Source organism: Crocodylus siamensis, chromosome 6 (genome assembly GCF_052110815.1).
Source record: "Crocodylus siamensis isolate JL-2025a chromosome 6, ASM5211081v1, whole genome shotgun sequence".
Classification (NCBI taxonomy): domain Eukaryota; kingdom Metazoa; phylum Chordata; order Crocodylia; family Crocodylidae; genus Crocodylus; species Crocodylus siamensis.
In genome coordinates, this window is record NC_143400.1 from 43,866,163 (window position 1) to 43,878,264 (window position 12,102).

General features: G+C 56.0%; 1 protein-coding gene across 3 annotated transcripts; it reads left to right on the plus strand.

Moving 5' to 3' along the window:
• Nucleotides 1-253: 253 nt before the first annotated feature.
• On the plus strand, nt 254-11,694 carry CPNE6 (copine 6). 3 transcript variants are annotated; one of them, XM_090053100.1, is made up of 17 exons: nt 254-326; nt 2,586-2,743; nt 2,934-3,101; nt 3,753-3,827; nt 4,310-4,384; nt 4,647-4,730; nt 4,801-4,890; nt 5,520-5,618; nt 5,704-5,790; nt 8,653-8,712; nt 8,803-8,936; nt 9,428-9,482; nt 9,578-9,629; nt 10,251-10,381; nt 10,696-10,929; nt 11,150-11,284; nt 11,393-11,694. In XM_090053100.1, exons 2-16 carry the CDS (start codon nt 2,591-2,593, stop codon nt 11,261-11,263), a joined length of 1,611 nt encoding a protein of 536 aa, XP_089909226.1. In that variant the 5' UTR covers nt 254-326; nt 2,586-2,590; the 3' UTR covers nt 11,264-11,284; nt 11,393-11,694. The 3 variants fall into 3 exon arrangements, with proteins under 3 accessions (XP_089909226.1, XP_089909227.1, XP_089909228.1); XM_090053101.1 differs by having other exon boundaries at nt 2,934-3,035; XM_090053102.1 differs by lacking the exon at nt 2,934-3,101.
• The last annotated feature ends 408 nt before the right edge of the window (nt 11,695-12,102 follow it).

Consider the following 12,102-nt stretch of genomic DNA (forward strand, 5'->3'; position numbering starts at 1 on the left):
CCTAGCTATGCCATGTGTGTTTGCGTCCCACTTGCGTGTCCCTGAGTTATTGCATGCCCTAATTGTGTGGTGTGCGCCCCGGTTGTGTGCGTGTCTGTTGCACATGGCACGTGTGTGTCCCAGTTGCGTCCCTCCAGTGTGTGTCTACTGCGTGTCTGTGTCCCTGCTGTATTGCGTGTCCCACCCGGCGGGCTGTGTGTCCCAGATGTGTCCCTCGAAGGGGCGGGGCCTCCGCAAGCCCCGCCCTCGGACGGGCCCTTATCTGCGGCGGGGCCGGGGCGAGCGCAGCGCAGCGCGGCGGCAGCGAGCAGTGGCACCGGGCGTGGGTACGTGTGTGTGTGTGTGTGTGTGTGTGTGTGGCACCTGGGTTGCGGGCGGGCGGTCTGATGCTTGAGCTCTGGCGGACAGGGGGATGTTAGACACCTGGGATGTGTGTGCGTGTGTGTCCCGGACGCCTGGGTTCCCGGCGCGTGTGCCCGGCCCTGTCCCTCCCGCGGACGGCCGCTGCGGCAGCGCGTGTGCGGGTCCGGGGCTGCGGCTTGCGGGTCCCGCGTGGGGTGTGTGTGTGTGCGTGTGCGTGTGCGCGGGGGCGTAGCGGGCGCTCTTGGGCGTTGGTCCGTAGCGGGCGCTCGTGTGTTGTGTTGCGTTGTGTACTAGGCACTCGTGGAGTCGCGTGTGTCCGTGTTGTGTCTGTGTGTGTTGCGAGGTGTAGTAGGCGCTCCTGGGGGATGTATGAGTGCGTCCCCGCTGGGTTGTGTTGGGTCCGGCCACTGGTGTGTGTGTGTGTGTGTGTGTGTGTAGCAGGCGCTCTTCGGGTGAGTATGTCTGACCCTGTTGTGTTGTGTACCTGACACTGTGTGTGGGTGGGGACGGGTGCGTGGTGCGTGTCCATGTGGTTGTCTAGTGGGTGCTTATTGTGGGGCAGTGCATCCCTGTTGTGTAGCAGGTGCTTTTGGGGGGGGGTGTCCCTGCTGCGCTGTGTTGGGTTGTGTCATGCCCTGGCACTCCTGGGGGGGTGCACACACGTGTGGTTGTATTGCAGACACTCACACATGGTCACACATGTTGTTAGGGTGAGTGTTTGTTGTACTGTATACTAAGCACTCATTTGTGTGGTTGTGTAGCAGACAGTCCACAGTGTGTGTGTGCATCCCTGTTGCATCCTGTTGTGTAGCAGCCATTGGTGCATTCGTGTGTGTCCCAGCTGTGTTGTGGTAGTAGGTGGTCTTGGGTGGGGGGAGGGTGTCCATGTTGGGTTGCATTGTGTTGTGACTTGGTACTTCTGTGTGTCTGTCTGTCTGCCTGGTTGTGTAGCAGGCACTTTTGGGGAGACAGTGTGCATGGCCATGTTGTATTGTGTACCAGGCACTATGTGTGCATGCGTGTGTGTGTGTGTGTGTGTGTATGGTTGCAGTCATGTGGCGAGTGCTCTTGGGTGTGCATGTGTGTCCATGTTGTATTGTGTCCTGGCATTTCTAGGTGTGCAGATGTGATTATGTAGCCCCCCAAAAGCACCGGCTACACAATCACATCTGCACACCTAGAAATGGGGGGCTTTTGGGGGGCTACATGTGTGCATCTCCTCATTGCATTTTGTGCCTGCCTTCTTGAACACGTGTGTCTCTTCAGAGTTGTGTAGCTAGCACTATTAAGAGTTGTGTGTCCATCTGGCATTGTGCACATGGCACTTGCAGACTCATGTGTGACCCAGCTGTGTTGTGTTGTGTAGCATACAGTCTCAGGGGTGAGTATGTGTGGCTGTATTGTCATGTACTCGGCATGTGTGTATGGTGATGTAGTGAGTGCTCTTGGTGTGTGTGTGTCCTCTGTTGAACTGTGCTGCAGGCGGATCCTGGGGGTTGTGTGCGTGTGTTCCTGTTGCACTGTGTTGTGTGTCTGGTATTTTTGGACTTGTGTGTCCTTTCGGTGTTGCATTGTTATACAGCAGGGGCTCTGAGCTGTGTTGTAAAGCAAGTGCTCTTGGAGGGGGGTTGTGTGTCTTCTTGCTGTGGTGTGTGTGCGGCACTGTTGTGTTAACTGTAGGTTGTGTTGGGATTATGTTGTATTTTCCTGAGCTTTCTCCTTTCCACGCCCCAGCCCTGCTGGTGCCCCTCACCCCCAACCCACAGCCCCCTACCCCCCCCAGTTCAGTTGGTGCCCCTCATTCTGAACCCGCACCTCCCTGCCCCCCAGCCCTGTGGTGCCCCTCTCTCTCGACCTGCAGCCACCTGTGCTGGGCTCCCCTGTTCCTGGTGCTGACGCTGACCTAAGGCCTTTTCCCAGCTCTGAGCCAAGAAACAGCAAGGCCAGAAATTCAGGAAGAAGCTGACACGGCAGGAAGGTCTCCTGAGTGCATCTGCCCAGCTGGTGCCCCTCACTCCCGACCTGCAGCCTCCCTGCCTCTCCCCCTCCCCCAGGGTCCCTCACTTGGGATCCACAGCCTCCTTCCCCCCAGCTCTACTTGTGCTCGTCATTCCTAACCATCCCCATAGCCCCCATTTCTCCATTTTCACCCTACACTTCTTCCTTTTCCCCCTCTAACTGTCTCATATGTCCCCTCTCTCCCTCCCCCACATGCCCTCCAGGCACCATGACAGATCCCATCCAGTCCCAGCCAGTGGCACTGGGCGCCTCTCGGGTCGAGCTCCGTGTGTCCTGCCAGAACCTGCTGGACCCAGACGCCGAAGCCAAGCCAGATGCCTTTGTGGTGCTGAAGATGCTAACTGAGGGGCAGTGGGTTGAGGTAGGGGGGAGCACAGGGTCCCCACAGTACCCGCATTCCCCTCCCCTACCCTTGGCCTCCACCCACACAGGGAGCATGGGGGGGCAGTTGCCCTCAGCCTCTCCCATCTGCCCCCACTGGATCTGGGGATCCCAAAACTTGCCCCTGTGGCCAACCCCCACCTGTGCCCCCATCTCCACTCTCTTTGCAGGTGGAGCGCACAGAGGTGCTAGCCTCCAGCCTGGACCCCATCTTTGCTCATGTCTTCTCCTTGGACTACTTCTTTGAGGAGATGCAGGCCCTGCTCTTTGAGGTTATCAATGAGGCTGAGTCCCAAGACAGTGGCCCTTTGGGGGTGGCTGAGTGCACCCTTGGCCAGGTGAGGGTTGGAAGATCAGGCTAGGGCCCAGCGGGTGAGGAATAGGGGGCTGCTTGCACTGGGTCAGGTTGGATTGAGTTGTGTTCAGTTCTGTTGCAGTGGGTGGGGTTGGGTTGCACTGAGTTGGGCTGGGTTGTGTTGTGTTGTCACAATGCATTGTGTTGGGTTCCACTATACTGTGTCGTGTTGGCTTGTGTTGCGTTATATTACATTAGGTTGTGTTGGATTGTGTTGGTTCCATTGTGTTGTGCTAGGTTGTATTGGGTTGGGTTCCTTTGCAGTGGGTTGTGTTGCATTTGTGTGGTGTTGTCTCGCACTGGGTACCATTGCACTGTATTAGGTTAGGTTGCTTTCCATTAGGTTGGGTTGTGTTGCTTTTTGTGGGGTTGTGTTTCTTTGTGCTGTGCTCCATTGCATTGGGTTGGGTTGCACTGGTTTCCATTGGTTTGGGGTTGCATTGTTGCATGGGGTTGTGGTGTGTTGCACTCCATTGCATTGCTTTGCCTTAAGTTCCATTGCATTGCAGTGGTACGTCAGCTCTTGAGGATCCCAGTCCCATGCCTCCCCCTCTGTTTGTCTGTCTCCTCACTCCCCTTCCCCTCCCCTGTGGGCCTGCACCCATCTGTCCATGTCCCCCACTGCCACCCACAGATAGTCTCACAGAGGAACGTCACCCTGCCACTGCTGCTGGACACGGGCGAGGCCGCGGGGGAAGCCTCCATTGTGGTACAGAAGTGGGGCCCGGATGCCTGGGTTGTAGCTCTGCTCAGGGAGGGGGGCTTGGACACCTGGGTTCTATCCCAACCCTGGGAGAGATGCGGACCATGGTGGGTCACAACTGGAGACCAGGATACTTGGTTTCTATCCTGGCCCTGGGGAGCCTGGACACCTGGATTCTCTCTCAGCCATAGGAGGGCAGTGGGGTTGGGTGTGGTAGAGCTGGGGGCCTGGACGCCTGGGTTCTATCCCAGCTCTGGAAAGGGTCTGGAGAGTCTGGATACCTGGGTTCTCCCCCAAGTCTGGGAAGGAAGTGGGGTCTGGTGGGCCCAGACATGTGGGCTCTGGAAACAGAGCGGGGCCTGGCCAGTTGGAGCAGGAAGGGATGGGAGCCCAGATGCCTGGGTTCTATCCTGTCTCTGGGATGGGGTTGCAATGGACAGCTTTGGCGTCCTCCTCCTTTCGGTCTCTCCGTCCTTGTCCCCCCACAGATCGAGGTCGAAGAGGTCTCCAGCACCAATGAGCTTGTGCGGCTGGAATTCCGGGCTCTGAAGCTGGACAACAAGGTAAGGGAGATAACCCAGGTGTCCAGGCTCCCAACCCCCTTCCCCTCCCAGAACAGAGCTGGGACCCCTGGAGCAGCAAGAGAACTCAGACTCCCATGTCTTCCCTGCTCTGAGCCCCCCCACCCTCCACCCAGAGCAGGGTGAGAACACAGGTGTTTGGGCTCCCAGCATCTAGCCTTCTCCCCTCCCAGAACAGAGCTGGAACCCCCCGGAGAGGGGAGAGAACCCCGACATCCAGGCCTCATGTCTCCCTTCCCCCTAGGACCTCTTCAGCAAATCAGACCCTTTCCTGGAGATCTACAAGGTGAACAGCAATGAATCTGAGGAGCTGGTGAAGATGACAGAGGTGGGGACCATGGTGGGGGGGCACTTGGGGGACACTGGAGGGCAGTGGGGTGACCCCTGTGCCCCCCTAGGTGGTTTACAACAACCTGAGCCCGAGCTGGGAGCCCTTCCGCGTGTCCCTCCACTCCCTGTGTGGCTGTGACCCTGACAGGACCATCAAGGTGAGGGCCTAGGCACCTAGGTTCACTCCTCGGAGCTGAGAGGGGGTGGGGATTGGAATCCTGGACACCTGGGTCCACTCCTCTGGTCTGGGGGGAGGGCAGGGAGTGTGGGCCTTGCGAGGGAGGGGAGGGGAGGGGAGGGAAGGGAGGTTTGAGTCAGCTGTGGGCCTGGATCCTTGGAATCTATCTGCAGATCTTGGAGGGCAGTGGGGGCTGGGAGACCAGACACCTGGGTTGACTTCTCTGATCTGGGAGGGAGTGGGGGCTGGGGAGATTACAGCTGGGAGCCCAGACACCTGGGTTCTGTCCTCAGAGCTGGGAGGGCAGTGGGGGCTGGGACCTCAGATGCCTGGGTCCTATGCTCCAGTCTGGGAGGATTTGGGGGCTGGTGGCAGGCCGGACACCTGGGTTCTGAGCTCAGAGTTGGGAGGGCAGTGGGGACCTGGAGCTTGGACACCTGGGTTCTATGCTCCAGTCTAGGAGGGCAATTGGGACTGGACAGGGTTAGAGCAGGGAGCCTGGACTCCTGGGTTCTATCCCGGTCTAGGAGGGGTCTGGCGGGCTGCATCAGGAAGGGGCTGGGGGGCCGGACTCCTGGGCTATCACTTCCCGCCCCCCCTTTGCTCTAGTGCGTGGTGTATGACCACAACTCCAGCGGGAAGCATGACTACATTGGGGAGTTCACCACCAGCTTCCGGGAGATGCAGGAGGTGGCCGACGGCAATGAGGTAGCGGGGTGCATGGACACCTGGGTCCTCTCCTGGCTTCTCACCCCCACCAAAGCCAACCCCTGGCTCCCTCTGTGCCCTGCAGGTACAGTGGGAATGTATCAACCCCAAGTACCGGGACAAGAAGAAGAACTACAAGAACTCCGGCCTCGTGGTGCTGGCCCAGTGCAAGGTGACTTAGGCACATATGGGGGCTCCCAAACCACTGAGCTCCCCTCCCCCCCACTCCCCTTGCTTGGGGCGGGGGTTGTGTGGGCCCATCATGGAGCTGGCAGACCAGGCAGGTCAGATGCCTGGCATCATCTTCTTTGAGGTGCCTGATTCCCCTGGGCTGGATGCATCAGCCAGTTGGATGCTTCCGGCCGGTAGCCTGACAATGATTCATGGCCTATTTATTGTGGCTCCTATTCACATGCATAATTAATGAGTGAGTGCCTGGCCTTTCCCTTCCTGCCTTCCCCAAAGCCGGGAAGTGTTCATGAATTAGCATATTCATGACACCCCCTCCCCCCCCAAATGATAACTACTCTGTCAAGCAGGTGCCTGGTTACCATATTTACTTACATATTCACATGTCTTTCCCCAAATTGTCCCTCCATTTGCCATTTAACCAGACCCTAAATTACCATATTTTCCCATGTACTAATTCACTTCTTCCCCCTAAATTGTCCCTGCTACTGCCTTTTGACCACGCACCTAATTACTGTATGTTTTTGCTCATTCATGCATTTTGCCCCCCAGATCATGTCTACATTCAATCAGGCACTTGGGTACCATGTTTTCTTGCATATTCATACATCATTCCCTCCTTCCCCCAAACTCAGCCCTGTTGCTGCCATTTACCAACACACCTAATTCACATATTTCCTCACATATTCATGCCCCCCACAAATAATTGGAACCACTGCCATGCAACTACACACCTAGTTACCATATTTTTTCCATACTGGTGCACCTTTTTTCCCAAATCATCCCTGCCACTGCCAGTCAATCACACTCCTAACTGCCATATCTTCTTGCATACTGGTGCACTTCCTCCCAAAATCATTCATTCAGTTGCCATTCAACCACACTAAATTGCTGTATTTTCTTGCATATTTACATGCTTTCCCTCCCAAAATTGCCTCTGCTGCTGCTATTCAGCCACATGCCTAATTACTGTATTTTCTTGCAAATTTAAAAAGGGGCTGGACACATTCTTGGAGGAAAGGGACATCAGTGGCTATTGAGCATGGGAGTGAGAGGCATGGTCTCTGAATCAGGACCTCCTAGACCTTAAATCCTGGGGGCTGCAAGTGAGAAACAGGGAAAAAACCTGGGTCAGGTCCCTCTCTCTTCAGCACCCAAGATGGACCTATGGTCTGACCCAGTAAATGGCAGTTCTTATATTCAAGTATCTTCCCTGCCCCCCTTGATCATGCCACCACTGCCACACAACATGCATCCAAATACCATATTTTACCCTGCCAAATGACTGCCCGCCCACCCAACTGAGGTGCATATTCAGCAGAGAAGCTGATGTTTCTGCCCACATAAAAGCTTTCTGCTTCCGATTCACAGCTGTTATATTATTATTCAGGAGGCTGAGGGGGTTGATTGCCTTAATGGCTCTTCATTGTGGAGGCCTTAATGACCATTGTTAATGGCTTTGATGTCCTGCTAATCTTTCTTCAGGTGATTTTTTTTTCCCCTGCCTTGCTGCTCTGATTTCACAAATTAAGAGACTCTTTTCAAAGTCATATATCTACCCATGGAGACCAATCTTCAGCTGCATCTAGGGTTTCAGCTTTAGTTAAGCAGAAAATGGGGAGGGTGGGTCAGCTGAAGATGAGGCTGAGCCTCTGCTTTATACAGATATAACTCCGGACAAATCTTTATTTCTTCATGTGAACACTGTCTCTACCCAAGGTACTTAGGCACCCTCCCTCTCATGCCTCATTGTCTTCACTCCCTTCATTAATTATAATCCTTCATTAGCATTGGGTTAATTGGTACAATTAGTAAGCAATGGGTACAGTTAGTGAGGTCCTTCAGGAGCAGCCTCCATTGCGATTCAATGAAGGATCATGGGGTCATTTCTCATTAAAGGGCAGGGATACTTAATAATTACTGAGCTGTCATTGTGTCACGTGTTGCTAACCAGTGACATTGCTTGATTGGCCTTTGGGCATTAAGGAGCTGGTGGCACCAGTGGATTTAATGTGGCTTAATGACCCTAGCTAATGACTAACAAGCACCAATCGGATCATTTCATGTTAATGGCTGCTGCTCATTAATAATTAACAATGATTGGCTCATTCTATTATGAATGAGCCACTTCATTCAATTTGGCTTTAATGGGCCCAGTGCTTGTGGGATTCATTTTGGCTTAGACTACACTGGCTAATTACTGCCACTTTGCTACTATGTGAGGAGGTATATTGGGTTTGTTAGCCCTTGACTATATTCATCAGTTAATTATTATTACTGAATGGATTAATTATTCTAGTTAATTAAATCAGTAACACCCCTTGCCATAGTTTATCACTAATATGAATTGTATTGGCCATCACTATTGATTTGACTAATAATTAGCAAATGAATATAAATAACTATTGATATTGATGTCAGAAGTTATTGGTAAAATCAATTAAAAATAATAATTTAGTAACATCTATATAAATAATAATTATATGTATTGATTTGACTAATTATTACCTATATTCAGTTTTATTAATTATTCTTATTAGTACAAACAATATAAATAGTCACTGGTAATTTATTTATATTGATCTTACCAATGATGATTTATGTTGATTTTTTTTTACTAATCATTATTTATGTTTTAACATTGGCAGCTTTTAGGGGCTCCTGGGGCTTTAGTTCACTGGCTAGGTGCCATCAGTCCTTGGCGTTGAATTGACGCTGCTCTATGAATATATTTGCATGAATTAGTGCAACCGACGGGGTGGGGGCGGTCAGGATGAGCTGGTGGGCTCCTAGGAGGTGTCTGGAATGTTGAAGGCTCCTTACTGCATCTGCCTCATTACTACAGCGGGAGAAGGTGCACACCTTCCTGGAGTACATCATGGGTGGCCTTCAGATCTACTTCACGGTGAGCATTTGTGGTGGTGTCGCGGAGTGGATGTTTCTGTCTCCCCTTCCTGGGTCTCACCCCCCTGCCCTCCGGTTGCCCCCATGGCAGGTGGCTATCGACTTCACAGCCTCCAACGGGGACCCGCGGAGCGAGCACTCACTGCACTTCATCAACCCGCGGGAGCCCAACGAGTACCTGCAGGCACTGTCAGCTGTGGGCCAGATCTGCCAGGACTATGACAGGTAGCCCTGCCCCCTCACTCCCGGACGCCTGGGTCCCACCAGCCTCAGCAGTCGGGGCTCCTGACCCAACACGGTTTCCCACAGTCCTTTGCACCAGGACTTCCATCCCACCCAGTTATCCACAATCCTTTGCACTGAAGGCCACCCATTTACCCACGGTCTTTTGCAGCAGTGACACCTGTCCTGCCCAGTTACCTACAGCCCTTTGTGCCAGAGGCCATGTCCTACCCATTTATCCATAGTCCTTTGCAGCATGGGCTTTTATCCAGCCCATTTACCCACAGTCATTTGCAACAGAGACCCCCATCCCACCCAGTACCCACAGTCCTTTGCAGGAGGCGCTCCATCTCCCTGTTACCCACAGTCCACAGAGATGCCCCCAAGGGGTTACAGCCAGGCTTTCCCAGACTCCTGGGTCTCCTTCCCAGTGTTTCCCACCCTGCAGCAAGACCCCCAAAAGCCACAGCCCCTCATTGCTCTGTCTCTTCCAGTGACAAGAAGTTCCCAGCATTCGGTTTTGGGGCACGGATCCCCCCAGACTATGAGGTAAGTTTGTGGGGGGGGGGGCTTGGGCTGCAGGGCTGGGGGGCTGGGCAAGGGGGTCCCTGCCCCCGTCTGATGGGGGGACTCTCCCCTCTCAGGTCTCCCATGATTTTCCCATCAACTTTGACCCCGAGAACCCTGAGTGCGACCGTAAGAGCAGCCGCATTGGTCTCTTTTTAATGAATATTCGTGGTTTAATTAATTAGACATGCTCCCAGCCCTTCCCCTCACCCTCTCGAATGCCTCAGACCCCATTTCACTTCCTTGAGCAGAGAGAGAGAGCAAGAGAACCCAGATGTCTGGGCTGTTGGCCCTTCCCGGATCTAATCCGCCAGACCCTGCTCCCATCTTGGAGCTGGGGGAGAACCCAGGTGTCCAGGCCCCATGTCCCAGGCACCCCAGAGGATGCAGCATCCAGTGTCCCCAGCTCCCTGCTGGCACCGGCCACCCCAGGGAACCCCGGGATCTGGTGTAACTAGCTCCTTGTTCCCCATTACCCCAGGGAACCCAGGTATCCTGGCTCCTGCCCCAGGGACCCCAGGCATCCGGTGTTCCTACCCCCCCCCGCTCACTGCTCCTCACCCCAGGGGACCCAGGTGTCCTGGTTCTCACCTTCCCCCCCTTCCCACCCCAGGGGACCCAGGTGTCTGGCCCCCAATTCACGTGCCACAGCCACCCTGGAGACCCCAGGCATCCTGTCCCCGCCCTATCCCCCGCTCCCCCCCAGCCCTAACCACCCCAGGGAACCCAGGCGACCGGTGTGCCCAGCAGGGATCGTGGGCGTGATCGAGGCCTACAAGCGCTGCCTACCCCAGATCCAGCTCTATGGCCCCACCAACGTGGCCCCCATCATCAACCGTGTCCTGGCACCCGCTGCTGAGGAGGGTAACGGGCAGCCCACGGTGAGGGCGGGACTGTGGGGGGTGGCATTGGAAGTGGGTGGAGCCTCAGGTGGGGGTGGGAGGGGAGAGGGCCTTAGGGATAGAGTCTCAGATAGGGAGGGAGGAGGACTGTGGGGGTGGGAAGAAGGCCTTGGGGGCAGGGCCTTGGGATGGGGGAGAAGAAGGGAAAGGGCCCTGGGAGCGGAGCCATGGTTGGAGAATGGGAGATGAGCCTTGGGGAGGGGAGAAGGCCTGTGGGTGGAGCCTTGGGTGGGAGTGCCAGGGCCCTCTGAGGGGGTGCGGCCATGAGCCTGACCCCCCCCCTCTCCGGGCAGCGGTACCGGGTGCTGCTGGTGCTGACAGATGGGGCGCTGAGTGACATGCCAGCAGCGCGGGATGCAGTGGTGCGGGCCTCACGCCTGCCTGTCTCCATTATCATTGTGGGTGTTGGCCGCGCCGACTTCAGTGACATGCGTGAGCTGGATGGTGAGCGTGGAACCCTGGAGTCCGGGCAGGGCCGTGCCGCTCGTGACATTGTCCAGTTCGTGCCCTTCCGCGATTTTAAGAAGGTTTGGCTCCCCCTCCACCCTGTGCCCTGGGGCCTGCCCCCCACTTCAGAACCTGGCCACCTGCCTGGGGCTCAACCCCCAACTCAGACCCCCACCCTCCTGTCTTTGGGCTCTGCCCCCTACCCTGTTGCCCTGCTTCCTGTTTGGTGGGCTTCTGCTCTGGTTTCAAGGCCCCCTCCCCGTGGTCCCGCCTTCAGCCCAGGGTCTCCCCTCCTCGCAGATGCCCCCGTCGGCCCTGGCCCGCTGTGTCCTGGCTGCCATCCCACGCCAGGTGGTGGAGTACTATGGTAGCCGTGGCATCGCCCCTGGGCCCCGCCGGCCCCGCCCCCAGTGAGGCGACTCCACCCCCATCCTGGTAAGTGCAGAGGAGGGGGGGATCCTGGGTGAGAGTGAACAAGGTGGGGCATCAGGCTCTATCCCTGTGCTCATACTCCACCCCCTTCTTCCCTTCATCCTCAACCAGGTGCCGCCATCAGTGCCGCCACCAACCTGCTGAGATCCACATGCCCCACCCCTGCCTGGGGGGAGGGGCCCCCACCCCAGGGACCCCCGACGCAGGCGAAGGGGGACAGTGCCCAGCCCCTGAATGCTCCCACAGGGGGGCGACCCCTCAGGGATCCCTCCACAGCACACCCGCACGCCCCTCCCTGACCTTTGATCCCAACTCCAGCCTCCCTCCCCTGCACTTATATCTGTCCCCAAAGGGGACCTCTCCTGAATCCTGGCTCCCGTCCCCCAGCTCTCCAATAAAGCAGTCCCCACAGTTACAGCTCAGCCCTGCTGTGATGTCTCCTTTATCTGTCCTGGGGGCAGCTGGGAGCAGGGCCAGGGATAGGGGAATGGCAGGGAGTAGAAGGAAGTATAGTTGGGGCTGAGGGGGAGGAAGGGAGAGAGGGATGGGTGGAGGGGGTTGTGAGGTATAAGGATGGATGCAGGCTATGGAGATGGAGGGACGAGTACTATGAGTGTGGAGGGATAGGTGGAGACAAAGGGGAAGGAGGGATGTGGCCCTGGGGATGGAGGGCTAAAGGAATGGATGGAGGGGCATAGGTTGGCGGGAAGATGGAAAGATGTGAGGCTGTGGGGATGGAGGGATGGAGACAGGATGGAGGGAGGGATGTGACTGGCCAGGGGCCATGGGTACAGATGGCTGGAGGGAGAAGCTATGGGGCT

Excerpts from the sequence above, each read along its gene's own strand:
- CPNE6 (XM_090053100.1), top strand. The coding sequence starts at position 2,591 with ATGACAGATCCCATCCAGTCCCAGCCAGTGGCACTGGGCGCCTCTCGG. Across the intron at positions 4,731-4,800 it reads AGCTGGTGAAGATGACAGAG|GTGGTTTACAACAACCTGAG; the intron begins GTGGGGACCATG and ends GTGCCCCCCTAG. Across the intron at positions 4,891-5,519 it reads ACCCTGACAGGACCATCAAG|TGCGTGGTGTATGACCACAA; the intron begins GTGAGGGCCTAG and ends CCTTTGCTCTAG.